Source organism: Pelophylax lessonae, assembly GCF_965119305.1.
Source record: "Pelophylax lessonae genome assembly, chromosome: 4".
NCBI lineage: Eukaryota > Metazoa > Chordata > Amphibia > Anura > Ranidae > Pelophylax > Pelophylax lessonae.
In genome coordinates this window covers 632,468,057-632,492,157 of record NC_138771.1, presented here as the reverse complement: position 1 = coordinate 632,492,157, position 24,101 = coordinate 632,468,057, and the positions used below count along the sequence as shown (strand labels likewise).

The 24,101-nt window shown below is 46.7% G+C and overlaps 1 protein-coding gene across 1 annotated transcript in view; it reads right to left on the bottom strand.

Moving 5' to 3' along the window:
* LOC309552869 (extracellular calcium-sensing receptor-like) overlaps window positions 1-22,778 on the bottom strand; it is a gene marked incomplete at both ends in the record, with an annotated part of 34,107 nt that extends 11,329 nt beyond the window's left edge. The window contains 2 exons of the mRNA XM_082253780.1: window positions 22,152-22,443; window positions 22,714-22,778. Of these exons, the coding sequence (XP_082109906.1) occupies window positions 22,152-22,443; window positions 22,714-22,778 (357 nt within the window). The remainder of the gene's footprint in view (window positions 1-22,151; window positions 22,444-22,713) is intronic.
* Window positions 22,779-24,101: the final 1,323 nt, after the last annotated feature.

The following is a 24,101-nucleotide window of genomic DNA, read 5'->3' as shown; positions in this document are numbered from 1 at the left end:
CAATCTTTGTGGGGTACAGTGAACAGAATCTTTGTGGGGTGCAGTGAACAAAATCTTTGGGGGGTACAGTGAACACAATCTTTGTGAGGTGCAGTGAACACAATCTTTGTGGGGTGCAGTGAACACAATCATTGTGGGGTGCAGTGAACTCAATCTTTGTGGGGTACAGTGAACACAATCTCATACTGAAGGTTTGAGGGTGCTGCCTGTTCCATACTCCCCCTACTCCTCATCTAGCCTTTTAGGGGTACAAACAATAGTAATTGGGGCCTAGTGTGGTTGTGTACGTGTGATATACATACACTTTTTTGGGATCATATTTTCTATTCCGCTATTTAATCAAAAACCTCTGGGGATCAGTTAAATTGGGGGATAGTCTGTGTTGGTACGTGTGAGAGAGATCCACCTTTCCAAGTTGTTGGGGTTCATCTCATACTTCTGAAGGTTTGAGGGTGCTGCCTGTTCCATACTCCCCCTACTCCTAGCCTTTTAGGGGTACAAACAATAGTAATTGGGGCCTAGTGTGGTTGTGTACGTGTGATATACATACACTTTTTTGGGATCATATTTTCTATTCCGCTATTTAATCAAAAACCTTTGGGGATCAGTTAAATTGGGGGATAGTCTGTGTTGGTACGTGTGAGAGAGATCCACCTTTCCAAGTTGTTGGGGTTCATCTCATACTTCTGAAGGTTTGAGGGTGCTGCCTGTTCCATACTCCCCCTACTCCTAGCCTTTTAGGGGTACAAACAATAGTAATTGGGGCCTAGTGTGGTTGTGTACGTGTGATATACATACACTTTTTTGGGATCATATTTTCTATTCCGCTATTTAATCAAAAACCTCTGGGGATCAGTTAAATTGGGGGATAGTCTGTGTTGGTACGTGTGAGAGAGATCCACCTTTCCAAGTTGTTGGGGTTCATCTCATACTTCTGAAGGTTTGAGGGTGCTGCCTGTTCCATACTCCCCCCTACTCCTAGCCTTTTAGGTGTACAAACAATAGTAATTGGGGCCTAGTGTGGTTGTGTACGTGTGATATACATACACTTTTTTGGGATCATATTTTCTATTCCGCTATTTAATCAAAAACCTTTGGGGATCAGTTAAATTGGGGGATAGTCTGTGTTGGTACGTGTGAGAGAGATCCACCTTTCCAAGTTGTTGGGGTTCATCTCATACTTCTGAAGGTTTGAGGGTGCTGCCTGTTCCATACTCCCCCTACTCCTAGCCTTTTAGGGGTACAAACAATAGTAATTGGGGCCTAGTGTGGTTGTGTACGTGTGATATACATACACTTTTTTGGGATCATATTTTCTATTCCGCTATTTAATCAAAAACCTTTGGGGATCAGTTAAATTGGGGGATAGTCTGTGTTGGTACGTGTGAGAGAGATCCACCTTTCCAAGTTGTTGGGGTTCATCTCATACTTCTGAAGGTTTGAGGGTGCTGCCTGTTCCATACTCCCCCTACTCCTAGCCTTTTAGGGGTACAAACAATAGTAATTGGGGCCTAGTGTGGTTGTGTACGTGTGATATACATACACTTTTTTGGGATCATATTTTCTATTCCGCTATTTAATCAAAAACCTTTGGGGATCAGTTAAATTGGGGGATAGTCTGTGTTGGTACGTGTGAGAGAGATCCACCTTTCCAAGTTGTTGGGGTTCATCTCATACTTCTGAAGGTTTGAGGGTGCTGCCTGTTCCATACTCCCCCTACTCCTAGCCTTTTAGGGGTACAAACAATAGTAATTGGGGCCTAGTGTGGTTGTGTACGTGTGATATACATACACTTTTTTGGGATCATATTTTCTATTCCGCTATTTAATCAAAAACCTTTGGGGATCAGTTAAATTGGGGGATAGTCTGTGTTGGTACGTGTGAGAGAGATCCACCTTTCCAAGTTGTTGGGGTTCATCTCATACTTCTGAAGGTTTGAGGGTGCTGCCTGTTCCATACTCCCCCTACTCCTAGCCTTTTAGGGGTACAAACAATAGTAATTGGGGCCTAGTGTGGTTGTGTACGTGTGATATACATACACTTTTTTGGGATCATATTTTCTATTCCGCTATTTAATCAAAAACCTCTGGGGATCAGTTAAATTGGGGGATAGTCTGTGTTGGTACGTGTGAGAGAGATCCACCTTTCCAAGTTGTTGGCGTTCATCTCATACTTCTGAAGGTTTGAGGGTGCTGCCTGTTCCATACTCCCCCCTACTCCTAGCCTTTTAGGGGTACAAACAATAGTAATTGGGGCCTAGTGTGGTTGTGTACGTGTGATATACATACACTTTTTTGGGATCATATTTTCTATTCCGCTATTTAATCAAAAACCTTTGGGGATCAGTTAAATTGGGGGATAGTCTGTGTTGGTACGTGTGAGAGAGATCCACCTTTCCAAGTTGTTGGGGTTCATCTCATACTTCTGAAGGTTTGAGGGTGCTGCCTGTTCCATACTCCCCCTACTCCTAGCCTTTTAGGGGTACAAACAATAGTAATTGGGGCCTAGTGTGGTTGTGTACGTGTGATATACATACACTTTTTTGGGATCATATTTTCTATTCCGCTATTTAATCAAAAACCTCTGGGGATCAGTTAAATTGGGGGATAGTCTGTGTTGGTACGTGTGAGAGAGATCCACCTTTCCAAGTTGTTGGGGTTCATCTCATACTTCTGAAGGTTTGAGGGTGCTGCCTGTTCCATACTCCCCCCTACTCCTAGCCTTTTAGGGGTACAAACAATAGTAATTGGGGCCTAGTGTGGTTGTGTACGTGTGATATACATACACTTTTTTGGGATCATATTTTCTATTCCGCTATTTAATCAAAAACCTTTGGGGATCAGTTAAATTGGGGGATAGTCTGTGTTGGTACGTGTGAGAGAGATCCACCTTTCCAAGTTGTTGGGGTTCATCTCATACTTCTGAAGGTTTGAGGGTGCTGCCTGTTCCATACTCCCCCTACTCCTAGCCTTTTAGGGGTACAAACAATAGTAATTGGGGCCTAGTGTGGTTGTGTACGTGTGATATACATACACTTTTTTGGGATCATATTTTCTATTCCGCTATTTAATCAAAAACCTTTGGGGATCAGTTAAATTGGGGGATAGTCTGTGTTGGTACGTGTGAGAGAGATCCACCTTTCCAAGTTGTTGGGGTTCATCTCATACTTCTGAAGGTTTGAGGGTGCTGCCTGTTCCATACTCCCCCTACTCCTAGCCTTTTAGGGGTACAAACAATAGTAATTGGGGCCTAGTGTGGTTGTGTACGTGTGATATACATACACTTTTTTGGGATCATATTTTCTATTCCGCTATTTAATCAAAAACCTCTGGGGATCAGTTAAATTGGGGGATAGTCTGTGTTGGTACGTGTGAGAGAGATCCACCTTTCCAAGTTGTTTGGGTTCATCTCATACTTCTGAAGGTTTGAGGGTGCTGCCTGTTCCATACTCCCCCTACTCCTAGCCTTTTAGGGGTACAAACAATAGTAATTGGGGCCTAGTGTGGTTGTGTACGTGTGATATACATACACTTTTTTGGGATCATATTTTCTATTCCGCTATTTAATCAAAAACCTTTGGGGATCAGTTAAATTGGGGGATAGTCTGTGTTGGTACGTGTGAGAGAGATCCACCTTTCCAAGTTGTTGGGGTTCATCTCATACTTCTGAAGGTTTGAGGGTGCTGCCTGTTCCATACTCCCCCTACTCCTAGCCTTTTAGGGGTACAAACAATAGTAATTGGGGCCTAGTGTGGTTGTGTACGTGTGATATACATACACTTTTTTGGGATCATATTTTCTATTCCGCTATTTAATCAAAAACCTCTGGGGATCAGTTAAATTGGGGGATAGTCTGTGTTGGTACGTGTGAGAGAGATCCACCTTTCCAAGTTGTTGGGGTTCATCTCATACTTCTGAAGGTTTGAGGGTGCTGCCTGTTCCATACTCCCCCCTACTCCTAGCCTTTTAGGGGTACAAACAATAGTAATTGGGGCCTAGTGTGGTTGTGTACGTGTGATATACATACACTTTTTTGGGATCATATTTTCTATTCCGCTATTTAATCAAAAACCTTTGGGGATCAGTTAAATTGGGGGATAGTCTGTGTTGGTACGTGTGAGAGAGATCCACCTTTCCAAGTTGTTGGGGTTCATCTCATACTTCTGAAGGTTTGAGGGTGCTGCCTGTTCCATACTCCCCCTACTCCTAGCCTTTTAGGGGTACAAACAATAGTAATTGGGGCCTAGTGTGGTTGTGTACGTGTGATATACATACACTTTTTTGGGATCATATTTTCTATTCCGCTATTTAATCAAAAACCTTTGGGGATCAGTTAAATTGGGGGATAGTCTGTGTTGGTACGTGTGAGAGAGATCCACCTTTCCAAGTTGTTGGGGTTCATCTCATACTTCTGAAGGTTTGAGGGTGCTGCCTGTTCCATACTCCCCCTACTCCTAGCCTTTTAGGGGTACAAACAATAGTAATTGGGGCCTAGTGTGGTTGTGTACGTGTGATATACATACACTTTTTTGGGATCATATTTTCTATTCCGCTATTTAATCAAAAACCTTTGGGGATCAGTTAAATTGGGGGATAGTCTGTGTTGGTACGTGTGAGAGAGATCCACCTTTCCAAGTTGTTGGGGTTCATCTCATACTTCTGAAGGTTTGAGGGTGCTGCCTGTTCCATACTCCCCCTACTCCTAGCCTTTTAGGGGTACAAACAATAGTAATTGGGGCCTAGTGTGGTTGTGTACGTGTGATATACATACACTTTTTTGGGATCATATTTTCTATTCCGCTATTTAATCAAAAACCTCTGGGGATCAGTTAAATTGGGGGATAGTCTGTGTTGGTACGTGTGAGAGAGATCCACCTTTCCAAGTTGTTGGGGTTCATCTCATACTTCTGAAGGTTTGAGGGTGCTGCCTGTTCCATACTCCCCCCTACTCCTAGCCTTTTAGGGGTACAAACAATAGTAATTGGGGCCTAGTGTGGTTGTGTACGTGTGATATACATACACTTTTTTGGGATCATATTTTCTATTCCGCTATTTAATCAAAAACCTTTGGGGATCAGTTAAATTGGGGGATAGTCTGTGTTGGTACGTGTGAGAGAGATCCACCTTTCCAAGTTGTTGGGGTTCATCTCATACTTCTGAAGGTTTGAGGGTGCTGCCTGTTCCATACCCCCCCTACTCCTCATCTAGCCTTTTAGGGGTACAAACAATAGTAATTGGGGCCTAGTGTGGTTGTGTACGTGCGAGATACATACACTTTTTTTGATCATATTTCCTATTCCGCTATTCAATAAAAACCTTTGAGGATCAATTGAATTGCGGGATAGTCTGTGTCGGTACGTGTGAGAGAGATCCACCTTTCCAAGTTGTTGGGGTTCATCTCATACTTCTGAAGGTTTGAGGGTGCTGCCTGTTCCATACCCCCCCTACTCCTCATCTAGCCTTTTAGGGGTACAAACAATAGTAATTGGGGCCTAGTGTGGTTGTGTACGTGCGAGATACATACACTTTTTTTGATCATATTTCCTATTCCGCTATTCAATAAAAACCTTTGGGGATCAATTAAATTGCGGGATAGTCTGTGTCGGTACGTGTGAGATCCACCTTTCCAAGTTTTTGGGGTTCATCTCATACTTCTGAAGCTTTGAGGGTGCTGCCTGTTCCATACTCCTCCTCCTCCTCATCCATCCTTTTAGGTGTACAAACAATAGTAATTGGGGCCTAGTGTGCTTCTGTACGTGTGAGATACATACACATTTTTTGATCATATTTCCTATTCCGCTATTCAATAAAAACCTTTGGGGATCAATTAAATTGCGGAATAGTCTGTGTCGGTACGTGTGAGATCCACCTTTCCAAGTTTTTGGGGTTCATCTCATACTTCTGAAGCTTTGAGGGTGCTGCCTGTTCCATACTCCTCCTCCTCCTCATCCATCCTTTTAGGTGTACAAACAATAGTAATTGGGGCCTAGTGTGCTTCTGTACGTGTGAGATACATACACATTTTTTGATCATATTTCCTATTCCGCTATTCAATAAAAACCTTTGGGGATCAATTAAATTGCGGAATAGTCTGTGTCGGTACGTGTGAGATCCACCTTTCCAAGTTTTTGGGGTTCATCTCATACTTCTGAAGCTTTGAGGGTGCTGCCTGTTCCATACTCCTCCTCCTCCTCATCCATCCTTTTAGGTGTACAAACAATAGTAATTGGGGCCTAGTGTGTTTCTGTACGTGCGAGATACATACACTTTTTTTGATCATATTTCCTATTCCGCTATTCAATAAAAACCTTTGGGGATCAATTAAATTGCGGGATAGTCTGTGTCGGTACGTGTGAGATCCACCTTTCCAAGTTTTTGGGGTTCATCTCATACTTCTGAAGCTTTGAGGGTGCTGCCTGTTCCATACTCCTCCTCCTCCTCATCCATCCTTTTAGGTGTACAAACAATAGTAATTGGGGCCTAGTGTGCTTCTGTACGTGTGAGATACATACACATTTTTTGATCATATTTCCTATTCCGCTATTCAATAAAAACCTTTGGGGATCAATTAAATTGCGGAATAGTCTGTGTCGGTACGTGTGAGATCCACCTTTCCAAGTTTTTGGGGTTCATCTCATACTTCTGAAGCTTTGAGGGTGCTGCCTGTTCCATACTCCTCCTCCTCCTCATCCATCCTTTTAGGTGTACAAACAATAGTAATTGGGGCCTAGTGTGTTTCTGTACGTGCGAGATACATACACTTTTTTTGATCATATTTCCTATTCCGCTATTCAATAAAAACCTTTGGGGATCAATTAAATTGCGGGATAGTCTGTGTCGGTACGTGTGAGATCCACCTTTCCAAGTTTTTGGGGTTCATCTCATACTTCTGAAGCTTTGAGGGTGCTGCCTGTTCCATACTCCTCCTCCTCCTCATCCATCCTTTTAGGTGTACAAACAATAGTAATTGGGGCCTAGTGTGCTTCTGTACGTGTGAGATACATACACATTTTTTGATCATATTTCCTATTCCGCTATTCAATAAAAACCTTTGGGGATCAATTAAATTGCGGGATAGTCTGTGTCGGTACGTGTGAGATCCACCTTTCCAAGTTTTTGGGGTTCATCTCATACTTCTGAAGCTTTGAGGGTGCTGCCTGTTCCATACTCCTCCTCCTCCTCATCCATCCTTTTAGGTGTACAAACAATAGTAATTGGGGCCTAGTGTGTTTCTGTACGTGTGAGATACATACACTTTTTTTGATCATATTTCCTATTCCGCTATTCAATAAAAACCTTTGGGGATCAATTGAATTGCGGGATAGTCTGTGTCGGTACGTGTGAGAGAGATCCACCTTTCCAAGTTGTTGGGGTTCATCTCATACTTCTGAAGGTTTGAGGGTGCTGCCTGTTCCATACCCCCCCTACTCCTCATCTAGCCTTTTAGGGGTACAAACAATAGTAATTGGGGCCTAGTGTGGTTGTGTACGTGTGATATACATACACTTTTTTTGGATCATATTTTCTATTCCGCTATTCAATAAAAACCTTTCTAGGGCAAGATCTTAAATTACAGAAATATGAGGAGACCGTCAAATAAGGGCCGTGGCCTGGGTCGTGGTGCTGCTGGTAGAGCTCCTGTTGCAAGGAGAGGACATGGTCGATCTGTGCCAGCTACACGCACAAGTGAAACACCTTCCTCAAGTGTGAGTAGGCGACAGAACCTGCATCAGTATTTGGTAGGGCATCAAACGCCCCTAGAAGTGATGAGGCCAGAACAAGTTGAGGCGATAGTAGATTGGTTTGCTGCTGACAGTGCCTCCAGTTCCTTCACATTGTCTCCCACCCAGTCTACTGCAGAAAGGTCAGAGTTGGCACCTGCAGCCAATGTCCAACCGTCTTTCACCTCACCCCCTTGCAAATCAGGCCAGCAGTCTGAGCCCCAAGCCATACAGCAGTCTCTTATTCTTTTTGAGGACTCTGTCAGCAGGGTTTCCCAGGGCCATCCACCTAGCCCTGCCCCAGAAGTGGAAGAGATTGAGTGCAGCGATGCCCAACCACTTATTCCTCAAGATGAGTACATGCAAGGATCATCGCAGCACGTCTCCGATGATGACGAAACGCAGGTGCCAACTGCTGCGGCGTTCAGCATTGTGGAGACCGACAAGGAGGGCAGGGGTGAAGACTGGGTGGAAGATGATGTGGAGGACGATGAGGTCCTCGACCCCACATGGAATGAACGTCATGCAGGTGAACTGAGTAGTTTGGAGGAAGAGGCGGTGGTCGCACAGAGCCACCAGCACAGCAGAAGAGGGAGCAGGGTGCAGAAGCGGAGCGGCCGTGCCCTAGACACTACACCCGCTACTGCCCAACGCAGCAAGGGAACGAGCGCACCAAAGTCAGCTCAAAGGAGTTCTCTAGCGTGGAAGTTCTTTAGAAAATGTGCTGATGACAGGACACGAGTGGTTTGCACCCTGTGCAATCAGAGCTTGAAGCGAGGCATGAACCTTCTCAACCTGAGCACAACCTGCATGATCAGGCATCTAAGTGCAAAGCACGAGCTGCAGTGGAGTACACACCTTCAAAACCAAGAAACGTCTCTGGCTCATCCTGCTTCCTCTTCTGCTGCAGTCTCGGCCGCTCCAGCCACATCTGTAGTGATACCGGCACCTGCCACCCCGCAAACAGACGATCTGTCAGCAACACCACCACCTGGGTCACCAACAACCATCTCCACAATGTCCCGTGGAAGCGTTCAGCTTTCCATCTCCCAAACACTTGAGAGGAAGAGGAAGTACCCCCCTACCCACCCGCGATCCCTGGCCCTGAATGCCAGCATTTCAAAATTATTGGCCTTTGAAATGCTGTCATTCCGTCTGGTGGAGACGCACAGTTTTAAAAACCTTATGTCGGTGGCTGTCCCACAGTACGTCGTGCCCAGCCGCCACTACTTTTCCAGGCAAGCCATCCCTTCCCTGCACAACCAAGTGGGGGAAAAAATCAGGTGTGCACTGTGCAACGCCATCTGTGCCAAGGTCCACCTAACTACGGATACGTGGACCAGTAAGCACGGTCAGGGGCGTTATATCTCCCTAACGGCACACTGGGTAAATGCAGTGGCGGATGGGCCTGAGGCGGATAGCAATTTGGCGCATGTCCTTCCACCACCGAGGATTGCAGGGCGCTTCAGTTTGCCTCCTGTTCCTAACTCCTCCTACTCCGCTTCCTCATCCTCTACCGCCTCCTCATCCGGACAGCGTAACACCTTCACCACCAACTTCAGCACGGCCAGGGGTAAACGACAGCAGGCAGTTTTACAACTTGCCTGTTTGGGGGACAAACCACACACCGCGCAGGAGTTGTGGAGGAGCATGGAACAGCAGACAAATGAGTGGTTGCTGCCAGCGAGCCTCAAGCCCGGCCTGGTGGTGTGCGATAACGGGCGAAATCTCATAGCAGCTCTGGGCCTAGCCGGTTTGACGCACATCCCTTGCCTGGCGCATGTGCTGAATTTGGTGGTGCAGAGGTTCCTTAAAAACTACCCCGATATGTCAGAGCTGCTGCAGAAAGTGCGGGCCGTTTGTGCGCACTTTCGGCGTTCTCACCCTGCTGCTGCTCGCCTGGCAGCGCTGCAGCGTAACTTCGGCCTTCCCGCTCACCGCCTCATATGTGACGTGCCCACAAGGTGGAACTCCACCTTGCACATGCTGGAAAGACTGTGCGAGCAGCAGCAGGCCATAGTGGAGTTTCAGCTGCAGCACGCACGCGTGAGTCGCTCTGCGGAACAGCACCACTTCACCACCAATAACTGGGCCTCCATGCGAGACCTGTGTGCCTTGTTGCGCTGTTTTGAGTACTCCACCAACATGGCCAGTGGCAATGACGCCGTTCTCAGCTTAACTATCCCACTTCTATGCCTCCTTGAAAAAACAATTCGGGCGATGATGGAAGGGGATGTGGCACAGGATGAGGAGGAGGAGGAGGATGAAGAGGTAACATTTCCAAGGCTTTCAGGGCAGTCATTCGCAAGGGGCTCCGAGGGTGGGTTCCTGCACACGCAAACGCCAGGGACGCAATTGTCCAGCAGGGGCACAGTTCTGGAGGATGAGGAGGATGAGGAGGAGGAGGAGCTGGAGGAGGAGATGGAACCATGTTCACAGCAGGGTGGCACCCAGGCCAGCTCATGGCCATCACTGGTGCGTGGCTGGGGGGATACAGAGGACACGGACCATACACCTCCCACAGAGGACAGCCTTTCGTTGCCTCTGGGCAGCCTGGCACACATGAGCGATTACATGCTGCAGTGTCTCCACAACGACCGCCGAGTTGCCCACATTCTAACTTGTGCTGATTACTGGGTGGCCACGCTGCTGGATCCCCGTTACAAGGACAACGTACCGTCCTTAATTCACTCACTGGAGCGCGATCGCAAGATGCGCGAGTACAAGCGCACGCTGGTAGACGCCATGCTGCTGGCATTCCCATCTGACAGCGGGGCCACAGTGGAAGCACAAGGCAGAGGAGGAGGAGGAGGAGGTCGCCAACGCAACCAGGGCACCGCCAGCACCTCAGAAGGCAGGGTTAGCATGGCCGAAATGTGGAAAAGCTTTGTCAGCACGCCACAACAAACAGCAGCACCAGCAGCTCAGATGGAACGTCTTAGCAGGAGGCAGCATTTTACCAACATGGTGGAGCAGTATGTGTGCACACGCCTACATGTAGTGAATGACGGGTCTGCCCCCTTCAACTTCTGGGTCTCCAAATTGGGCACATGGCCTGAGCTTGCCCTTTACGCCTTGGAGGTGCTGGCGTGCCCTGCAGCCAGTGTATTATCTGAACGGGTATTTAGCACGGCTGGGGGCGTTATAACAGACAAGCGCAGCCGCCTGTCCAGAGACAATGTGGACAAGCTCACGTTCATTAAAATGAACCAGGCATGGATCCCACGGGACTTTTCCGTACCTTATGCAGAATAGCAATGGATACCGACCTTACCCACCCATTGTTCCATTTTTGCTCTTTCTCACTCTTTTGGGGTGTACCCTCATTTAAAATTTGTGAAAAGAAGCAGTGTTGGCTACCTCGTCCTCCTCCTCAGGGCCAGATTAATGTAGGGTCTATTGGAGCTGCAGCTCCAGGCCCCTACCTTTTATATAGGCCCCGGGTTGGCCATATTCACTGTTACCGCTCTTCTGTCACTTGTAAACACAGAAGTCTGGCTTCTATGCTCGCTTCCCCAGGCAGCACCCTCAGAACCTCCCCACACAGCGTGAAGGCCGGACAAGGAGGGACAGTTGGCGATGCATGGATGTGTTTATGGGCTTCAGAGACAGCATCCCATGTTGAATTAGGCATGCATGGCTGCACCCTTCCTCCTCTGGGTGCATGGCAAGGCACGGCCCTAAGGCCCTTCAAAATCCTCAGCACCAAGCCCATGATGCTGTTAATCCGGCCCTGGTCCTCCTCCACCGCCGCTTCCACCTACACCGCCCATAGGTGTGCGCAGCCTATTGCATTAAGGTGTGCACCCCAAAGTTGAAATACACATGCATGTGTTTGCCAGCAGGGAGAGTAATGTATCGGGGCCATGTACCTGTAGGCAAGGAGAAATAGAGCAGAGCAGGTCCCAGGGAGATCTTTCCCATCTCCTCACTGGCAATGCTATGTGCCCTAGGTGATTAGGGTGTGCCCAGGCACACCCAGCACACCCTGTGCGCACGCCTATGTCACCGCCACATCCACCACCACCTCAACCTCCCTCCTACTCCATATGGGCCTCGTCCTTCAGAGATGAAGAAGAACATTGTTTTATTTTTCTGTTTTTTTTTGTTGTTTTAAGTTATTTCCCTATCCACATTTGTTTGCAGAGCACTTGCCATGCTCTTAATTACGTTTTGCTGCCATTTGCAGCACTCTAGCCCTTTCCTTTGGTGTTTTAGAGCCATTTTAGTGCCTTAAAGTTCGGGTCCCCATTGACTTCAATGGGGTTCGGTGTCCGGGAAAAGTTCGGTAAAAGTCCGGGACACGGACCCGGACTTTTTTTTAAAGTTCGGCCGAACCCGTCGAACACGGACATCTAGGTGTCCGCTCAACCCTAGTTGGGGTTCATCTCATACTTCTGAAGGTTTGAGGGTGCTGCCTGTTCCATACTCCCCCTACTCCTAGCCTTTTAGGGGTACAAACAATAGTAATTGGGGCCTAGTGTGGTTGTGTACGTGTGATATACATACACTTTTTTGGGATCATATTTTCTATTCCGCTATTTAATCAAAAACCTCTGGGGATCAGTTAAATTGGGGGATAGTCTGTGTTGGTACGTGTGAGAGAGATCCACCTTTCCAAGTTGTTGGGGTTCATCTCATACTTCTGAAGGTTTGAGGGTGCTGCCTGTTCCATACTCCCCCTACTCCTAGCCTTTTAGGGGTACAAACAATAGTAATTGGGGCCTAGTGTGGTTGTGTACGTGTGATATACATACACTTTTTTGGGATCATATTTTCTATTCCGCTATTTAATCAAAAACCTCTGGGGATCAGTTAAATTGGGGGATAGTCTGTGTTGGTACGTGTGAGAGAGATCCACCTTTCCAAGTTGTTGGGGTTCATCTCATACTTCTGAAGGTTTGAGGGTGCTGCCTGTTCCATACTCCCCCTACTCCTAGCCTTTTAGGGGTACAAACAATAGTAATTGGGGCCTAGTGTGGTTGTGTACGTGTGATATACATACACTTTTTTGGGATCATATTTTCTATTCCGCTATTTAATCAAAAACCTTTGGGGATCAGTTAAATTGGGGGATAGTCTGTGTTGGTACGTGTGAGAGAGATCCACCTTTCCAAGTTGTTGAGGTTCATCTCATACTTCTGAAGGTTTGAGGGTGCTGCCTGTTCCATACTCCCCCTACTCCTAGCCTTTTAGGGGTACAAACAATAGTAATTGGGGCCTAGTGTGGTTGTGTACGTGTGATATACATACACTTTTTTGGGATCATATTTTCTATTCCGCTATTTAATCAAAAACCTTTGGGGATCAGTTAAATTGGGGGATAGTCTGTGTTGGTACGTGTGAGAGAGATCCACCTTTCCAAGTTGTTGGGGTTCATCTCATACTTCTGAAGGTTTGAGGGTGCTGCCTGTTCCATACTCCCCCTACTCCTAGCCTTTTAGGGGTACAAACAATAGTAATTGGGGCCTAGTGTGGTTGTGTACGTGTGATATACATACACTTTTTTGGGATCATATTTTCTATTCCGCTATTTAATCAAAAACCTTTGGGGATCAGTTAAATTGGGGGATAGTCTGTGTTGGTACGTGTGAGAGAGATCCACCTTTCCAAGTTGTTGGGGTTCATCTCATACTTCTGAAGGTTTGAGGGTGCTGCCTGTTCCATACTCCCCCTACTCCTAGCCTTTTAGGGGTACAAACAATAGTAATTGGGGCCTAGTGTGGTTGTGTACGTGTGATATACATACACTTTTTTGGGATCATATTTTCTATTCCGCTATTTAATCAAAAACCTCTGGGGATCAGTTAAATTGGGGGATAGTCTGTGTTGGTACGTGTGAGAGAGATCCACCTTTCCAAGTTGTTGGGGTTCATCTCATACTTCTGAAGGTTTGAGGGTGCTGCCTGTTCCATACTCCCCCTACTCCTAGCCTTTTAGGGGTACAAACAATAGTAATTGGGGCCTAGTGTGGTTGTGTACGTGTGATATACATACACTTTTTTGGGATCATATTTTCTATTCCGCTATTTAATCAAAAACCTCTGGGGATCAGTTAAATTGGGGGATAGTCTGTGTTGGTACGTGTGAGAGAGATCCACCTTTCCAAGTTGTTGGGGTTCATCTCATACTTCTGAAGGTTTGAGGGTGCTGCCTGTTCCATACTCCCCCTACTCCTAGCCTTTTAGGGGTACAAACAATAGTAATTGGGGCCTAGTGTGGTTGTGTACGTGTGATATACATACACTTTTTTGGGATCATATTTTCTATTCCGCTATTTAATCAAAAACCTTTGGGGATCAGTTAAATTGGGGGATAGTCTGTGTTGGTACGTGTGAGAGAGATCCACCTTTCCAAGTTGTTGAGGTTCATCTCATACTTCTGAAGGTTTGAGGGTGCTGCCTGTTCCATACTCCCCCTACTCCTAGCCTTTTAGGGGTACAAACAATAGTAATTGGGGCCTAGTGTGGTTGTGTACGTGTGATATACATACACTTTTTTGGGATCATATTTTCTATTCCGCTATTTAATCAAAAACCTTTGGGGATCAGTTAAATTGGGGGATAGTCTGTGTTGGTACGTGTGAGAGAGATCCACCTTTCCAAGTTGTTGGGGTTCATCTCATACTTCTGAAGGTTTGAGGGTGCTGCCTGTTCCATACTCCCCCTACTCCTAGCCTTTTAGGGGTACAAACAATAGTAATTGGGGCCTAGTGTGGTTGTGTACGTGTGATATACATACACTTTTTTGGGATCATATTTTCTATTCCGCTATTTAATCAAAAACCTCTGGGGATCAGTTAAATTGGGGGATAGTCTGTGTTGGTACGTGTGAGAGAGATCCACCTTTCCAAGTTGTTGGGGTTCATCTCATACTTCTGAAGGTTTGAGGGTGCTGCCTGTTCCATACTCCCCCTACTCCTAGCCTTTTAGGGGTACAAACAATAGTAATTGGGGCCTAGTGTGGTTGTGTACGTGTGATATACATACACTTTTTTGGGATCATATTTTCTATTCCGCTATTTAATCAAAAACCTTTGGGGATCAGTTAAATTGGGGGATAGTCTGTGTTGGTACGTGTGAGAGAGATCCACCTTTCCAAGTTGTTGGGGTTCATCTCATACTTCTGAAGGTTTGAGGGTGCTGCCTGTTCCATACTCCCCCTACTCCTAGCCTTTTAGGGGTACAAACAATAGTAATTGGGGCCTAGTGTGGTTGTGTACGTGTGATATACATACACTTTTTTGGGATCATATTTTCTATTCCGCTATTTAATCAAAAACCTTTGGGGATCAGTTAAATTGGGGGATAGTCTGTGTTGGTACGTGTGAGAGAGATCCACCTTTCCAAGTTGTTGGGGTTCATCTCATACTTCTGAAGGTTTGAGGGTGCTGCCTGTTCCATACTCCCCCTACTCCTAGCCTTTTAGGGGTACAAACAATAGTAATTGGGGCCTAGTGTGGTTGTGTACGTGTGATATACATACACTTTTTTGGGATCATATTTTCTATTCCGCTATTTAATCAAAAACCTTTGGGGATCAGTTAAATTGGGGGATAGTCTGTGTTGGTACGTGTGAGAGAGATCCACCTTTCCAAGTTGTTGAGGTTCATCTCATACTTCTGAAGGTTTGAGGGTGCTGCCTGTTCCATACTCCCCCTACTCCTAGCCTTTTAGGGGTACAAACAATAGTAATTGGGGCCTAGTGTGGTTGTGTACGTGTGATATACATACACTTTTTTGGGATCATATTTTCTATTCCGCTATTTAATCAAAAACCTTTGGGGATCAGTTAAATTGGGGGATAGTCTGTGTTGGTACGTGTGAGAGAGATCCACCTTTCCAAGTTGTTGGGGTTCATCTCATACTTCTGAAGGTTTGAGGGTGCTGCCTGTTCCATACTCCCCCTACTCCTAGCCTTTTAGGGGTACAAACAATAGTAATTGGGGCCTAGTGTGGTTGTGTACGTGTGATATACATACACTTTTTTGGGATCATATTTTCTATTCCGCTATTTAATCAAAAACCTTTGGGGATCAGTTAAATTGGGGGATAGTCTGTGTTGGTACGTGTGAGAGAGATCCACCTTTCCAAGTTGTTGGGGTTCATCTCATACTTCTGAAGGTTTGAGGGTGCTGCCTGTTCCATACTCCCCCTACTCCTAGCCTTTTAGGGGTACAAACAATAGTAATTGGGGCCTAGTGTGGTTGTGTACGTGTGATATACATACACTTTTTTGGGATCATATTTTCTATTCCGCTATTTAATCAAAAACCTTTGGGGATCAGTTAAATTGGGGGATAGTCTGTGTTGGTACGTGTGAGAGAGATCCACCTTTCCAAGTTGTTGGGGTTCATCTCATACTTCTGAAGGTTTGAGGGTGCTGCCTGTTCCATACTCCCCCTACTCCTAGCCTTTTAGGGGTACAAACAATAGTAATTGGGGCCTAGTGTGGTTGTGTACGTGTGATATACATACACTTTTTTGGGATCATATTTTCTATTCCGCTATTTAATCAAAAACCTTTGGGGATCAGTTAAATTGGGGGATAGTCTGTGTTGGTACGTGTGAGAGAGATCCACCTTTCCAAGTTGTTGGGGTTCATCTCATACTTCTGAAGGTTTGAGGGTGCTGCCTGTTCCATACTCCCCCTACTCCTAGCCTTTTAGGGGTACAAACAATAGTAATTGGGGCCTAGTGTGGTTGTGTACGTGCGAGATACATACACTTTTTTTGATCATATTTCCTATTCCGCTATTCAATAAAAACCTTTGAGGATCAATTGAATTGCGGGATAGTCTGTGTCGGTACGTGTGAGAGAGATCCACCTTTCCAAGTTGTTGGGGTTCATCTCATACTTCTGAAGGTTTGAGGGTGCTGCCTGTTCCATACCCCCCCTACTCCTCATCTAGCCTTTTAGGGGTACAAACAATAGTAATTGGGGCCTAGTGTGGTTGTGTACGTGCGAGATACATACACTTTTTTTGATCATATTTCCTATTCCGCTATTCAATAAAAACCTTTGAGGATCAATTGAATTGCGGGATAGTCTGTGTCGGTACGTGTGAGAGAGATCCACCTTTCCAAGTTGTTGGGGTTCATCTCATACTTCTGAAGGTTTGAGGGTGCTGCCTGTTCCATACCCCCCCTACTCCTCATCTAGCCTTTTAGGGGTACAAACAATAGTAATTGGGGCCTAGTGTGGTTGTGTACGTGTGATATACATACACTTTTTTTGGATCATATTTTCTATTCCGCTATTTAATTTAACTGGGCCTCCATGCGAGACCTGTGTGCCTTGTTGCGCTGTTTTGAGTACTCCACCAACATGGCCAGTGGCAATGACGCCGTTCTCAGCTTAACTATCCCACTTCTATGCCTCCTTGAAAAAACAATTCGGGCGATGATGGAAGAGGATGTGGCACAGGATGAGGAGGAGGAGGAGGATGAAGAGGTAACATTTCCAAGGCTTTCAGGGCAGTCATTCGCAAGGGGCTCCGAGGGTGGGTTCCTGCACACGCAAACGCCAGGGACGCAATTGTCCAGCAGGGGCACAGTTCTGGAGGATGAGGAGGATGAGGAGGAGGAGGAGCTGGAGGAGGAGATGGAACCATGTTCACAGCAGGGTGGCACCCAGGCCAGCTCATGGCCATCACTGGTGCGTGGCTGGGGGGATACAGAGGACACGGACCATACACCTCCCACAGAGGACAGCCTTTCGTTGCCTCTGGGCAGCCTGGCACACATGAGCGATTACATGCTGCAGTGTCTCCACAACGACCGCCGAGTTGCCCACATTCTAACTTGTGCTGATTACTGGGTGGCCACGCTGCTGGATCCCCGTTACAAGGACAACGTACCGTCCTTAATTCACTCACTGGAGCGCGATCGCAAGATGCGCGAGTACAAGCGCACGCTGGTAGACGCCATGCTGCTGGCATTCCCATCTGACAGCGGGGCCACAGTGGAAGCACAAGGCAGAGGAGGAGGAGGAGGAGGTCGCCAACGCAACCAGGGCACCGCCAGCACCTCAGAAGGCAGGGTTAGCATGGCCGAAATGTGGAAAAGCTTTGTCAGCACGCCACAACAAACAGCAGCACCAGCAGCTCAGATGGAACGTCTTAGCAGGAGGCAGCATTTTACCAACATGGTGGAGCAGTATGTGTGCACACGCCTACATGTAGTGAATGACGGGTCTGCCCCCTTCAACTTCTGGGTCTCCAAATTGGGCACATGGCCTGAGCTTGCCCTTTACGCCTTGGAGGTGCTGGCGTGCCCTGCAGCCAGTGTATTATCTGAACGGGTATTTAGCACGGCTGGGGGCGTTATAACAGACAAGCGCAGCCGCCTGTCCAGAGACAATGTGGACAAGCTCACGTTCATTAAAATGAACCAGGCATGGATCCCACGGGACTTTTCCGTACCTTATGCAGAATAGCAATGGATACCGACCTTACCCACCCATTGTTCCATTTTTGCTCTTTCTCACTCTTTTGGGGTGTACCCTCATTTAAAATTTTTGAAAAGAAGCAGTGTTGGCTACCTCGTCCTCCTCCTCAGGGCCAGATTAATGTAGGGGCTATTGGAGCTGCAGCTCCAGGCCCCTACCTTTTATATAGGCCCCGGGTTGGCCATATTCACTGTTACCGCTCTTCTGTCACTTGTAAACACAGAAGTCTGGCTTCTATGCTCGCTTCCCCAGGCAGCACCCTCAGAACCTCCCCACACAGCGTGAAGGCCGGACAAGGAGGGACAGTTGGCGATGCATGGATGTGTTTATGGGCTTCAGAGACAGCATCCCATGTTGAATTAGGCATGCATGGCTGCACCCTTCCTCCTCTGGGTGCATGGCAAGGCACGGCCCTTAAGGCCCTTCAAAATCCTCAGCACCAAGCCCATGATGCTGTTAATCCGGCCCTGGTCCTCCTCCACCGCCGCTTCCACCTACACCGCCCATAGGTGTGCGCAGCCTATTGCATTAAGGTGTGCACCCCAAAGTTGAAATACACATGCATGTGTTTGCCAGCAGGGAGAGTAATGTATCGGGGCCATGTACCTGTAGGCAAGGAGAAATAGAGCAGAGCAGGTCCCAGGGAGATCTTTCCCATCTCCTCACTGGCAATGCTATGTGCCCTAGGTGATTAGGGTGTGCCCAGGCACACCCAGCACACCCTGTGCGCACGCCTATGTCACCGCCACATCCACCACCACCTTAACCTCCCTCCTACTCCATATGGGCCTCGTCCTTCAGAGATGAAGAAGAACATTGTTTTATTTTTCTGTTTTTTTTTGTTGTTTTAAGTTATTTCCCTATCCACATTTGTTTGCAGAGCACTTGCCATGCTCTTAATTACGTTTTGCTGCCATTTGCAGCACTCTAGCCCTTTCCTTTGGTGTTTTAGAGCCATTTTAGTGCCTTAAAGTTCGGGTCCCCATTGACTTCAATGGGGTTCGGTGTCCGGGAAAAGTTCGGTAAAAGTCCGGGACACGGACCCGGACTTTTTTTTAAAGTTCGGCCGAACCCGTCGAACACGGACATCTAGGTGTTCGCTCAACCCTAATCTTAACCATAGCATTAGAATACCCCCATTCTTTGCCTTTGCAGCTTAAAAGGGGGGGGGGGGGGTTTGGTTGGGGAGGCTCAGGGACGTTTTTAACACCCCCCACCTGAAAGTCAAAGTGAGCACTTAGTAAGGCTATGTTCACATCTGTGCGGTTGGTGCCGCTGTGGAACTCGCACAAATACCAGCCGCTGCAACCACTCACACCTGCCCTCACTGGAAATCGCACCTTGGTTCCCCGTGCGGGCTGCGATTTCAGAAATAGTGGAGCAACTTCTATCCTACGTGTCCCAGGGCACGGCAGCCCATTTAAATGAATGGGCTCTCGTGGCCATGCAATTAATGGCCCACATACCCACACAGTTGTGAACCTAGACTCGTTTTTGTTTTGGGTCAGTGGCCATGAAATAAATGAAGCCAACAACCGCCAGACAAGTAACATTTTTAGAAAAATACCACCAATGGCATCTCTTATAATTCTCTCAGTATAGACTTTGCTGAGCCAGAACTAGGGATAGACCGATATGTTTTTTTCAGGGCTGATACTGATACCGATATTGATATTTTGGTCACACCATATCAGTATCGGCCGATATGGGCCAATATTTTGTACATATAAAGTTTTAAAAAATAAACACAAGTTTTGACACAAATTTGGTACTGAACATGTTAATTTTTGTTTAATGCTTAATGGCTGGCTGTCTGGCACCCTGTGGTGGGGGGGGGGGGGGCTGGCTTGCTGGCACCCTGTGGTGGGTGGTTGGCTGGCTGGCACCCTCTGGTGGGTGGCTGGCTGGCACGCTGTGGTGGATGGCTGGCTGTCGGGCACCCTGTGGTGGGTGGCTGGCTGGCACCCTGTGGTAGGTGGGTGGCTGGCACAAGGGCTGTGGGTGGCTGACTGGCTGGCACCCTATGGTGGGTGGCTGGCTGGCTGGCACCCTGTGGTGGGTGGCTTGCTGACACAGGGGCTGTGGGTGGCTGGTTGGTACAGGGCCTGTGGGTGGCTGGCTGGCTGGTACAGTGCCTGTGGCTGGCTGGTACAGGGCCTGTGGGTGGCTGGCTGGTACAGTGCCTGTGGCTGGCTGGCTGGTACAGGGCCTGTGGATGTGGGTGGGTGGGTGGCTGGCTGGCACTGGGCTGCTGTGGGTGGGTGTATGGCTGTGATACACTCCCACAAGACTAGTCTCGACTCCAGGCAAGGCTGTCCAAAGCGAGGGAGGCAGCCTAAGAAGGCAGAATGACGTCACAAAAATATCGGCAATATCGGCCAGTTCCGGGGCCAATACAGATATATCGGGGAAAGTGCATATCGGCTCCTGATATATCGGCCTAATAATCGGTCTATCCCTAGCCAGAACACCTACCATGGGCAGTGCTAAATCAGCATGTATGTGAGTTACTATAATAAAAATGTTATGCAAAGGCACGCTCCAAGCTTAGGAATAAAAAATGGAAGGGGCCAAAGAAAAGCCTCTAAAGAACGGCTGCATAAAGGGATGCTCAGACCAACTTTGTATGAATAATCAAAAATTCTTTATTAAGGATCAAGGTGACACATTGTCTAAAAATTAACCCCGTCATAGGGGAACAGTGTACAAAACATGAGAGGATACAGAAAATAAACTGACCACACACAAGACATAAAACCAAAAAAGAGATCACACATACAAGGCCGGCCTCACACATACACTGGAAGAAAAGGCCGTGACCACCAAGCTGACCCAGCCATACAGTGGATATATGCCAATCAATTCACGGCCGTCATCTGGCCAATGGCACAATTGACCAGTATGGGATACAGCTTATGTTTGGTGTGAGCCCGCGCAGTCTTCCCCATACACTGCGTCTCTCCCTTGCTCCCGCACCCCTACTCACCATTACAGCAAGAGACTCTCTGCCATAGGGGTTCTAAGTTGGCCCGATTATGCAAACCAAACGTTATTTGAGGATTTGAACTTCATCTTTTTCAAGACACTAGCCATCACCCATGTCAAGGACTGGCTCTATTTACAGTTTATATTAATCGGTGTGCAGACATTCCTCTAGATGCTTCCCTCTTTTCATGGTGAAATCGTGTTGATAATTTAGAGCCTATATGCCTCTCAATGACAGTAGAAGTGTATGGGTTTAGATCTGCATTGCATGGCAACAGTTCACAGTATATTCTGAATTTTAGGGTTGACAAAATTAGAGTTTAAAGTTTGAAGTTCTCAACCTTTTGAACCATTGGTGCAGCTATATTGGTTATATATCATACCAGGTATTTTACATCATTGTGGCATGCCGACCAGCAAACCGATGAGATAGCAGCATTCAGACATTCCCGGTTGGAATGTATGCAGCTTACTCCGGTTATTGCTGGTCTGATCTTCCAGTGTATGTGTGAGGCCGGCCTTGTATGTGTGATCTCTTTTTTGGTTTTATGTCTTGTGTGTGGTCAGTTTATTTTCTGTATCCTCTCATGTTTTGTACACTGTTCCCCTATGACGGGGTTAATTTTTAGACAATGTTTTACCTTGATCCTTAATAAAGAATTTTTGATTATTCATACAAAGTTGGTCTGAGCATCCCTTTATGCAGCCGTTCTTTAGAGGCTTTTCTTTGGCCCCTTCCATTTTTTATTCCCCAGTTACATTAGGATGCGGTGGCTCCCCACTTATCATTTGAGACCCTCTTGGACTACCATTGGGTCTACTGACGGGTCTGTGCCCAGGTAATTTAGGACACAGCACTCTCCATTTTGGGTGCTCTTCTTATAACGCTCCAAGCTTATATCAATGGTTTTGATGGTTATATAATGCAGAAGAGGATGTATTGCCGATAAATTTGGGTCTTCTTTGGTGCAGATTAGCAAATTAAAATAGCACTTACTTGCGGGTACCGATAGAGCCCCAGAATATGAGCCAACAGCATGGTGTAGGTGGAGATGGAGTGGCCAATGACAGCAGCCAAACGGACATCTTGGTTACAGCGGTAGTTAACCAGAGGTTGGCCGTGTCCACTCAGCAGCTGCAATGTTCCCGATATCGCCCTCTGCAGGACAGTGCAAGAGTCAAAAATCCAAAACCCCAATGAGATGTTTGGCAATAATTGCGGATCTTTATTTATCTCCTCCACTGCAAAATGTACAGCCTGGACACGTTGATAATTCTCCAGCCTGAAACTGAATTTAAGACAAAGTATAACACATTGTGCCATTCATTTATTGTCTTTAAAAACTGATCTAAGATAACCTGTTGTGCCTATGATACTATTAGCGCTGAGATCTAGGCAGATACAGACGACACACGAATGCAGTTCTGTAATCATTATTTAATCATTATAGTGGTTCTAAAGGCGTAGTTTTTTTTTTAATTTACCTTAATTCTCTGCATTAAGGTAAAACATCTTCAGTGTGCAACTACCACCCAGCCCCCCCCCCCCCTATACTTGCCTGAGCTCGATCTTCATCCAGCACAGTGCCCAAGAGTAGCGTCTCTCGGCTCTCTCTTTCTTCATGGGACAGATGGGCAGCAGTGGGAACCACTGGCTCCCGCTGCTGTCAATCACAGCCAATGAGAAGGAAGCAGGGGTGGGGCTACGTCTATGGACACCACACAGAGCCAGCTTGGAAGTGAGCCCGCACAAGTGCAAGTTGCTATGGTGGGCACTCAGCATTGGGGGGGGGGGCATCATTATTTAAAATATATGTACTGTATATAGGTTTACAATCACCTCAAATTGTATTTTTAAATATAAGCAGTGTAAGTATCTAACTTTGTCCTGGTAGCAGCTTCCAACAGTCCCTGTACATCAGGGCTGGAGCGTAAGAGGAAAATGCAGAACAAGGAACCAATCACTTCATGTGCTGACAAGAAGCAAGTAGGAGAAAGGAGAATGACAGCACCACTTTGCTGCTTCTCTATTCACTATTTAGTCATAGGCTTTAGGTGGGCCTAGGATGACCTGGGCTCAGAGGAAGGTGGTTGAATGATGCTGGCCATCAGAATTGGGGCAACTAGTGGAATAAAAAAGTTCAGTGGTAGAAACCTCTGGATTGAAGGTATATGTTGCACCAAAAGATGTTTTTCCTATTTTATTTTTCAATAGGCTATTTATTTTTATCTTGCTTTTTTGATCTGTCATAGGGAAATAGGGAACTGAAAACAGAAGTCTGCAGTTGGCTGTATATTTCATTAGATGGCTGTTTAGGTGCCCTAGAACTCAAGAAGCTATCACCCCCCCACCTCACCCTTTGCATCCTATAACTAGTCCCTTAGTGTGTTGGACAGCCTTGTTGGCAGTGACCCTTAAAAGGCAATTAAGTAGGTAAAGCCAAAATTTTAGTTGTGGATAGAGTGATGACATTTTAGAACTTCTGTTTGTCCATGTTGGAGTTGTCTCCAGTACAAAAAGTGATGGGAAATCGAAAATGTTGTAGTTCTCACTAGTGATGAGCCGAATACCCCCCTGTTCGGTTCGCATCGCATCAGAACATTTCGAGCAGAGAAAATGTTCTAGCGAACATACGAACAAAAACAATCACAAGTCTTTATTTTAAAGGCTTAAATGTAAGTGACTATTAATCACCCACTGGCCAGGGGAGATTCAAACCCATAACTTGCAAGCCCGTTATTCTACCAGCTACGCCACCAAGCCAGCTGATTAACCTAAGACTCTCTCTGCCTAACTAACTTCTATCTGAGTTTGACAGCTCTTTTAAAGGGCTCTGACATCACCAGCACCCCATAATCCACTGCTCAGGTGCAGTGAATAAATTACTGACTTCAGTAATTATAGTAGTCAGGGGGGCGTGGCTTGGATGGCGCTGCGGAGGATGGC